Source organism: Leptodactylus fuscus, chromosome 5, assembly GCF_031893055.1.
Source record: "Leptodactylus fuscus isolate aLepFus1 chromosome 5, aLepFus1.hap2, whole genome shotgun sequence".
In the NCBI taxonomy this organism is placed as follows: domain Eukaryota; kingdom Metazoa; phylum Chordata; class Amphibia; order Anura; family Leptodactylidae; genus Leptodactylus; species Leptodactylus fuscus.
In genome coordinates this window covers 202,050,606-202,060,291 of record NC_134269.1, presented here as the reverse complement: position 1 = coordinate 202,060,291, position 9,686 = coordinate 202,050,606, and the positions used below count along the sequence as shown (strand labels likewise).

The following is a 9,686-nucleotide window of genomic DNA, read 5'->3' as shown; positions in this document are numbered from 1 at the left end:
AGTCTGGGCGAGATGTACACCCCCTAAATTATTTCGCCGGCCATCGGCTTACAATATATAGCATAAATGTATTGAGGCCCCAACCCAAACTGATATAGAGGCCATTATTGCATTGGAATATGCACTTGTACACTATTGGTGCATCAGGAGCAGAGCCATGCATTTAGAAATACACCAGCACTTCTTTTGCAAACGGTGGTATAAATTGTGGTATGGTGGATTGTGAATTGTGAGATAAAATCGATAATTGTATTGAAAAATACTACACACAACTCATATATGCATTTCCATTGTGGAGTATGATAGCTCCAGAGTGTTGTCCTGAATATTGGGTGAACCAACCCTATAATCTGGTACACTGCCTCAGTAGGACATTTGTTTCATGGGTGGGGAACAGGATGCCAACTATTTAAAGACTAATCCCCACCCACCAGGAGGCGATACCGTGTGTCTCAGCCACTGAACAAACAGCAATGTTGTGTCCTATACCACACCCCTCCCTATGATACACCCACCCCCAGAAAATACAGGAGCAAACCCGGTAATGGGGGTTGCACAGCTTCACTATATAAAATTTCCTTTATCTGTAACCGTCTCCATAGTTGACATTACATTAAAAGCAGCTGCACAGACAAGCACAACTAAGGGCCTCCAGACATATCTGCATGGACAACACGGCATCATCAGGTACCAGGAAAGCATGGCTCTTCCCTACAAAGTCCTGGTCGAAATGAATCCATTGTAGTTCATGTTGGAGATATTTCCTGCTCATCTTGCGCAGACAGCGGAGGAAGGCGTATTTAGATGCCGTGCTATGGGCTTCCAAGTTGAAGATTTCGGCATCAAAGTGCATGGAGAAAATAGCGTTGTCCTGCGAGGAGAAAGCTTAGCTTTACTGTACAGTATAACACATATAACACGTCAATGGACAAAGTGTTTTCTTACAACCAGTGAAACCTTAGAAAGATAAAAAAAATATATCCAATTACTTTCGAGAACAGATGGGACCTTGTTCTCAAAATAGATGGGGGTCCCAGTAGAACCTGTATCTATCCCCGGGATATAGCCTAAATTCTGACCCCATTAAATTGCTGTAGCTATACTGCTGCTTACATTACTATAGTTGATTTACCACTAACAAGGTGGTCAGGGCCCATTCCTGAATTTGTTAGACGGGAATACTATATGTTATATTCATGTGTGTATCAGCACATTATACTTTGCCCACATTCAAAGGCCTGTAATATAAGGTGCATATAACACTGCAATTCCTGTTCTTTTGCAACGACCTGAACTTACAACACCATAGACCCCTATAATGCAGCTAGTGCAGGTCACCAGGTCCACAGGCAGGACTGACGGCTGTAATAGAGACTGTATAATACAGACACAATATGGCTATCTAAGGACACTAGCCCGCGCACTGCCTCGATGGTGGGAGTTGCCTATCTGTGGTCATCTGGATGATGAAATTTTCAGTAACACAAGCTAGCAGCCTCACAACATGGAAAATATCATTATTAGAGACAGTTCTTGGAAGTGACTCATTCGGCCTCTGTGCTAGATATGTATCCGACTATTGGCGCTCTTTTCAGCAGGAAAAATAAGAAAAGTTTGCAGGTCATGACTGAAGGTGAAACTTACAGCGAGGGCAAGGCAAACAAATAACGTCATATTACAGAATATTATGTATTATTATATATTACGGTATATAGAGTACTACAGAATGACACAGCTATGATGCGGTGCACAGATGAAGCTATTCAGTGCAACCTGATTTCTGTATTCTGGCAGGAGTATCACTATTTCCTACTCCTAGGGTTGAGCCGATTTTGACTTTGCAGGATCGATTTTAAAATCCGATTTCCGATCATTTTTCATTCGAACCCAATCTCGATCCCAATTCCGATCCCAATGCAAGTCAATGGGATTTTTTTACTAATCGGAGATTGGATTTTAAAAGCAATCCTATTCACTATACAGCATGGAATCTAAGAATTGTTAGAATCCACGCTGTGTAGTGAATCACTAAAGTAGCCAGAGGATTTTTTTTAAATCCTCTGGCTACTTGTCCCCCCTGGTGTCCACTTACCTCCAGAGATGGCTGCTCCGGTGCCCGGTGACTTCCTTCTTCTTTGCCTCGCTGCCGGCTCCACGCTGCTCTTCTTCCTTCGCTGCCTCCTCCCTGCCAGGTTAGGAGAGTGTGGGCGGGTTAGGAGAGTGTGGGCAGTACTGGGAGGGGAGACGTCACGTCTCCCTGCCCTGTACCCGCTCACACTCTAAGCCACAAGCCCCGCCTACCTAGCGCTTTAAACACTAACCTGGGAGGCGGCGGCAGCGAGGCAAGAAGAGCAGCGTGGAGCGGCAGCGAGGCAAGAAGAAGGAGAACACCGGGCACCGGAGCAGCCATCTCTAGAGGTAAGTAGCTGCTAGAGATGTTTAGTTTAGCCTCCCATTTGAATGAATGGAGGCAGCCAGTGCGCAGGGGGGTTAAGGCTGTGTGCCGGCTGCTTCCATTCATTCCTATGGAACTGCAGTGGAGCCTTCACACTGAGTATACAGCATATACTGAGTGTGAAGGCTAAGCAAAGCATTGTGGGAAAAATCACCGATCTCGATCCCACATAAAAAGATCGTATTCGGAATTCCGATCGCGATCGTGAAATTTTCTCGATCGCCGATCAGAATCCGATCTTTTCCGAACACGATCGCTCAACCCTATCTACTACTAAACATGTCCCTGAATTGTACAGATATTACATGAAACCCTATTGATTATCTTCTCTCTATTGAAAATGGTTTCACCTAAAATGTAACATTGCCCACTAGACTCTGCCTCTGGACACTCCCATTTGTCATATTTCCAGTGTTCATGATAGTAATGAAGCATGCTCTATTCTTCCCATCAGAAAGATCAGAACCAAGATGGATCAGAAGCCAACGCTGGTGTGAATAGAGGTCAGAAGGCAGAGTACTTGTGACGGTTTGGTAAGACTTCTTGCTTTTCCCATAGACACACTGCGAACTTGCGAACATTACTGGCAGCGGTGTCAGTTCTGTGCTGGGTGCCCGGGCAGTGCCCTGTGAGTTTTGAGCCAATCAGAACGTCTGCATCTGAACAGGCCCCGCCCTTTAGACTTGTTAAGCCCCGCCCACTCTTGTTAGACATGTGGCCCCACCTACACAGCAGACCCAGGCCCCGCCCACACAGTAAATCATTTTGACTCGGTCAATTTATAAGTAGCTCAACCCCTGTACAAGTGTGAGCACCCCTGACGTAAATGTATGTAAGGGTATGGCCACCATAAGTAAGGCCTCGTTCACATCTGCGTTGGATATCCGTTTGGAGGAGTCTGCATGGAGATATTTACCTGTGAATGGTCTATTCCATCTATAAGTTTTAGCTCTTTTAGAAGCCATTTGTGACTTGATTCACATTTCAGGACCGTTTTGTCTTCCGTCACAGTTAAGAAAGTGATGTAGACGTCATTTATAGAAGATACTGAAAGAACAAACAGCCTAGGTCAGACGTATATCCATACCATGATCCAGCCTATCATACAACACATAACACTAATAATAATAATAATAAAATAATATCTTATTTATAGTATTGTGCGAAAGTTTTAGGCAGGTGTGGAAAAATTCTTCAGTGTGTTAAGAGTTTATTTTTGTTAAATCAATATAAATAGAGAAATTAAATGAATATTTGGTGTGACCGCGCTTTGGAGCTCTGGGAAGTGACAGTATGGCCTCCAGAGATCCCTAACATCTCAACATTATCCAGTCTGTCTGGGATTACATGAAGAGACAGACGGATTGGAGTAAGCCGACATCCACAGATCTGTGCTTAGTTCTCCAAGATGGCGGCGGGAACAATCTCCCTGCCGTGTACATAGAGGATCAATTCTGTTTTAAAGGTATCGGGTGGTCAAAGCAAATATTAATAAGATTCAGATTTCTCTCAAGTTTATCCGCTTGGAAATTTGTTAACTGAGAAAAATAAACTAATAAAAGGAGTCGGTCAGCAAGAAGAACAAGACAAAGTGCAGCAACCTAATGACAGCGCCATGACTTGTACACTTTCACTCTCCGCTCCACATAGCCCTATCTGTGACAAAGGATGAGCTGTCACTGCCTAGAGCACTGCGTAATATTGTATCTAATGTAAGTAAGAGAGGAATAAGCTATTAGGACAAAATACTATTATTTACCAAGGCAATACCTGAAAGGATAAGTCACTAGTTGTTCTTTTGTGTGGTGTCTTATAATATTTCTGTCACACCACAAATATGAGCATATAATTCTGCTTCTACACATGGACCGCATGTATTACTCATGGACCGCATGTACTACACATAGACCGCATGTACTACTCATGGACCGCATGTACTACTCATGGACCACATGTACTACACATAGAACGCATGTACTACTCATGGACCGCATGTACTACACATGGACCGCATGTATTACTCATGGACTGCATGTGATACACATGGACCGCATGTACTACTCATGGACCGCATGTTTTACACATAGACCGCATGTACTACTCATGGACCGCATGTACTACTCATGGACCACATGTACTACACATAGAACGCATGTACTACTCAAGGACCGCATGTACTACTCATAGACCGCATGTACTACACATGGACCGCATGTATTACTCATGGACTGCATGTGATACACATGGACCGCATGTACTACTCATGGACCACATGTATTACACATAGAACGCATGTACTGCATGCACTACTCATGGACCGCATGTATTACTCATGGACTGCATGTGATACACATGGACCGCATGTACTACTCATGGACCACATGTATTACACATAGAACGCATGTACTGCATGCACTACTCATGGACCGCATGTACTACTCAAGGACCACATGTATTACACATGGACTGCATGTACTACTCATGGACTGCATGTACTACACATGGGCCGCATGTACTACACATGGACCACATATACTACACTTGGACCACATGTACCATGCAGGACCTATAAATGAACACTCACATAGTTACTGTATTGCTGACTATGATGACTTCTTGTCCCCTTTCTTAGCCTCTTGTTATACCGGGCTCCTGTGTATACATTTATAGGGTATCTCCAATTACTAAACTACTTTACATAACTCAATAGTACAAGTGAATAGAAGAAACTCTGTAATATCTCCCATTAGATAAATAGGTTTCTTTCTTCTTACATAAAAGTCTATGGAGAATGGAGGGGCTGCTCAATAAGTCACATTCTGCTGCACTATAGTGGGGGACGTCTTGTGACACTGCTATCATTCCAGATCAGACTCTACCATTGTACAGAATGAGGCAGTAAATCAATTAACCCCTTGCCAGACATTTTCTCATACATATATATGTGTATATGTGACAGCAATCTGCTAATACCTATGTAAGCAGGGAAATGATTCCTAGGAGAATCCCTTTAATCTCGGTGACCTTATACCCTATGCATTTCCTATGGCTCATATTATATTACACGTACAGTACAATATGTCACAATTCACCCTCTGCCTTAAAACCGTCAGCCATGCAAATCCCTACCTGACACCCCGAGATAACTTGCCGCATCCTCATTGTCCGTCTTTGCCAGCGGCAGGACATGGATCAGTTTGTCGCCCTTGATCTGGAAGACTTCTTTCTGCAGGTTACTTCTAAGGATAGACGCCATTGTCCAGGTCCAGGTGCGAAGATCACACGGCCAAGGCTTACTGTATAATGTCCGAGCTTCTGCCCAGCGTTATAGCGTCATATATAACAAGCTCTTGTAGGTTTTCATGTTAACAAAGTTTCGTTCGATATTTTCCAGACCTCGAAATCAATGTTCTGTCAGTTAGGTGAAGGAAAAGATGGAATATCGTATCAATGAAGAAAGAAATCCATGAACGTAAGTGGTCGGGATTGTGAGGAGGGCGGAATCTTTCTGGGGGCATGGATATGGCATTTGTAGGGGATACCGTCTTATAGAAGAAGTCTATATTCTTATCCAAAGTAGGAAATATCAGAGAAATTTCTGTAAATAGTGAAGGGAGGTTCCATCTTGTTCCGGAACTTAGTGCTATGTTTTGCAGATTCTACACTACATTAATCATAATTAAAGGGAATGTGCTATCAGAACATGGACTGCTGTTTTAAAGGCAATCTTTGAGGTCTATTTGGGTCAGTAAACTACCCACAGGTTTATTGTCCTGGCTGTGCGACTGTTCACTGAAGCTGTAGTAGTACACCTCGGCATCAGTGTCAAACCTAGAGCACATGTGCGGTGATGCCAATGTGTATTCCCCCCCATCTTCATTGAACAAGTGCACCTGTGCCAGGGGCACTATAGACAGTGCATTGGACTCTGAGGGTAAGTTCACACGGAGATTTTTGGTCAGGATTTAGAGGCCGTATCCGCCTCAAAATCCTGACCAAAAAGATGACTCCCATTGAAATCAATGGGAGCTGGTCAGGTCTTTTTTCCAGGAGTCGGTTTGTTCCGGCTCCCGGAAAAAGAAGCAACATGCTCATTCTTCAGGCCATTTTGCCTTGCAATTCAGACTGAAGATACTCCCTCCTCCGGACTAGACCCATTCATTGGGCCTAACCCAGAGCAGAGTGCGCGACTGGATGCCGGTGCAGTGCACCAATATTCAGTCGTGGCTACACGTTTTTTGGACCGGAATGCAAACTCAGGTTCCGGTCCAAAAGAACCCATCTAAACTTACCCTAAAGGCCGCCTCAGGTTCCAGACCAAAAGCCAGGTAGCCGCGACTGAAAGCTGGCGCACTGCACCGGTATCCAGCCACACACTCCGCTCCAGATTAGGCCCAATGAAAGGGCCTAGCCCGGAGGAGGGAGCGTCTTCAGGCCAAATCGCGAGGTGAAACGGCCTGAAGAATGAGCAGCTCGCTTCTTTTTCTGGTAGCCGGAACAAGCCGGATCCCAGAGAAAACTACTGAGTGGCTCCCATTGATTTCAATGGGAGCCGTCTTTAGGGTCAGGATGTTGAGGCGGATACGGCCTCAAAATCCTGACCAAAAATCTCTGTGTGAACTTACCCTAAGGGTAAGATCACATGGCGATTTTTGGTCTGGAACCTGAGGCGGAGGCCGCCGCAGGTTCTGGACCAAAAGCCGGGTAGCCCACGACTGAAAGCCGGTGCACAGCACCAGCATCCAGCCACGCGCTCCGCTCCGGATTAGGCCCAATGAATGAGCCTAGTCCGGAGGAGGGAGTGTCTTCAGGCTGAATCGCGAGGCGAAACGGCCTGAAGAATGAACATCTCGCTTCTTTTTCCAGGAGCCGGAAGAAACCGCTCCCGGAAAAAACTCTTGAGTGGTTACCATTGATCTCAACGGGAGCTGTCTTTTTGGTCAGGATTTTGAGGCAGATAAAGCCTTCAAAATCCTGACCAAAAATCGCCATGTGAACTTACCCTAAGTATAAAGGTTTTATCTTCATAGTGGCCATGGACAGTGTTACGATAAGTCTATTTGGAACACCTAACCAGCTGTCCATGAAGAAGGACTTGTGGGTGGTTTTGTCTCCTTTAATGAAGGTTTTATGATAAACATATTTCTATATTTTCCATGTCATTATGTATATTAAATCCTGAAACCTTGCAATTTTTACTGCCTCATAATAAGCTGAAACTTCCTGTTCTGTAGAGAAGACTTTCCAGAAGACCTGACATTAGCATCACAGGCAAAGTTACAGCGGAAAGTAAAACCTACACGTATGGTAGATAACAGAGACATCACACCAGGATAAAACCAGGCAGCGATGGTGACAGGTCGCCACTGCACAGATGACAGAGAATACCATAGAAGTCAATAGGTCATATGGTGGGACTATTGAAGGATTATCTTATCTTATCTCCGGGCTGCAGGTTCCAATGAGCGATAAGGCTCTAAATGCTGATAGGAGTGACCCTCTGTTTAGCCTCCATTTTGCAATCCTGTACCCATGTAAATGTAATTCAACTATTCTAAGAATCCGTTTATGACGAGACAGTGGCATAACAATCATGGTCACAGGGGGTACGAGTGTGACCAGGTCCGGCCGGGTACGGGACTCGCGGCCAGCACTAGATGGTCGGGGAAAGCCTGGTTCCCCGACCACTATACATATTGTAAATAAAAAGGGGCCCCGGAATGTTGCCGGGCCCCTTTCCAATAGATACTAGCTCAGGGGAGATGGCTTAAAATAATAAATACTTACTCACCTCTCCTGGGTTCAGCATCCTCTTCGGCGCTCTTCTGTTTTTTAACTGAGACCTGTGATTAGGCCCCAGCAGTCTAATGGGGCGCAGTGGTGTAATGGCATCAGTGCGCCTCAAGTGACTGCTGAGGACCAGTCACAGGCCTCAGCAGGGATGTCTGAAGATGGACAAAAATGCTGAAGACAGCCTGACTGAGCCAGGATGCCCAGGAAAGGTGAGATAAGGTGAGTATTAGTGTTTTTTTTTTTTTTTTTTTTTTTTAATTGTTATTCACCTTCCCTGAGCCTCCAATTATTATACTCTGGGGTCTGAGGAGACTGGGGGTTGGGAGCATATAAGTGTAGGGGCCACTGCTGGGCATATGATATTGTGTGGGGGCCACTGCTGGACATATAAAACTGTGTGTGAGCCACCCTGGAGCATACAATACTGTGTGTGGGCCACTGCTGGGCATATAACACTGTTTGGAAGCCACCCTGGAGCATATAATACTGTGTGTGGGCCGCTGTGGAGTGAATAATACTGTGTGGGGGCCAGTCTGGTGCATTTAACAGTGTTTGGGGCCCCTTCACTATACACATCACACGTCATTTGGGGATATGTCTGGAAATTATAAGAATAGAACGCTCACGTCACCAATCTCATTTTTCATATGACACTAGAATTACTGTTCTAAGTTTTATAATGGCTAAGTGTTTGAGGGGACCTCCACTCATCCTGAGATTCCCCACATTATAATTAAAGAATACTTTTTTCACTACGAAGAAATATTTTGATCTACAATTCCACTTCTCAATATACTGCTTTACATGGCGTGTATCTCACTATATCTGTGAAATACTTCCAATCAATACCCTGATGTTGGTAAACACAAAGGAAATTCCTTTAAAAAAAAAAAAAAAAAAAATTACATGTGCAGGGAAAGATGCAGCATGCCTATGTAATGCCAAGGGTGCCACTGGGTGTAATGGGACTGAATACATAGGGATCTGCTGTGAACTCCATTTGGTTTTTACTGACAATTTCACCAGACATCTTGCAATACTAATATTTGTAAAATGAATGTATTCAGGAAATGTGCTGCAGATTACATCTGTGTATCTGATGTGGTTCAGGATACAAACTAAAAATGAAAACTTGCTGATCTTTCCGATATAGGCTACAACATTGAAAAACAGAGCTCAGCCCTATACGTGCAGGATTGGAGTTTCTTTGGCCTCCTTGACTTTTATAAAAATATATGGTTATTTGTTACACGTTTTATTATTTTTTTGTGATTTTGATAGAAGTTGTCCGATTTCGAGAAAGGGGTAATTGTGGGGTACCACGGAAATGGTCGATCCTGAAGGGACATAGCAAGCGATCTGAATTACCAAAAATCAACAGTGGCCTATGTGATTAGGAAGTGGAAGGTGAATGGTGATTGTCGGAATGTGCCCCGAG

The 9,686-nt window shown here is 44.2% G+C and overlaps 1 protein-coding gene across 1 annotated transcript; it reads right to left on the bottom strand.

The window, feature by feature from the left end:
* Window positions 1-613: 613 nt before the first annotated feature.
* LOC142205071 (exocyst complex component 1-like) lies at window positions 614-5,711 on the bottom strand. Its single transcript, XM_075276425.1, has 3 exons — window positions 5,585-5,711; window positions 3,372-3,502; window positions 614-871 (listed from the first exon to the last, which is right to left on the bottom strand). The coding sequence occupies exons 1-3, from the start codon at window positions 5,709-5,711 to the stop codon at window positions 614-616; spliced, it is 516 nt and encodes a 171-aa protein (XP_075132526.1).
* Between the last annotated feature and the right edge of the window lie 3,975 nt (window positions 5,712-9,686).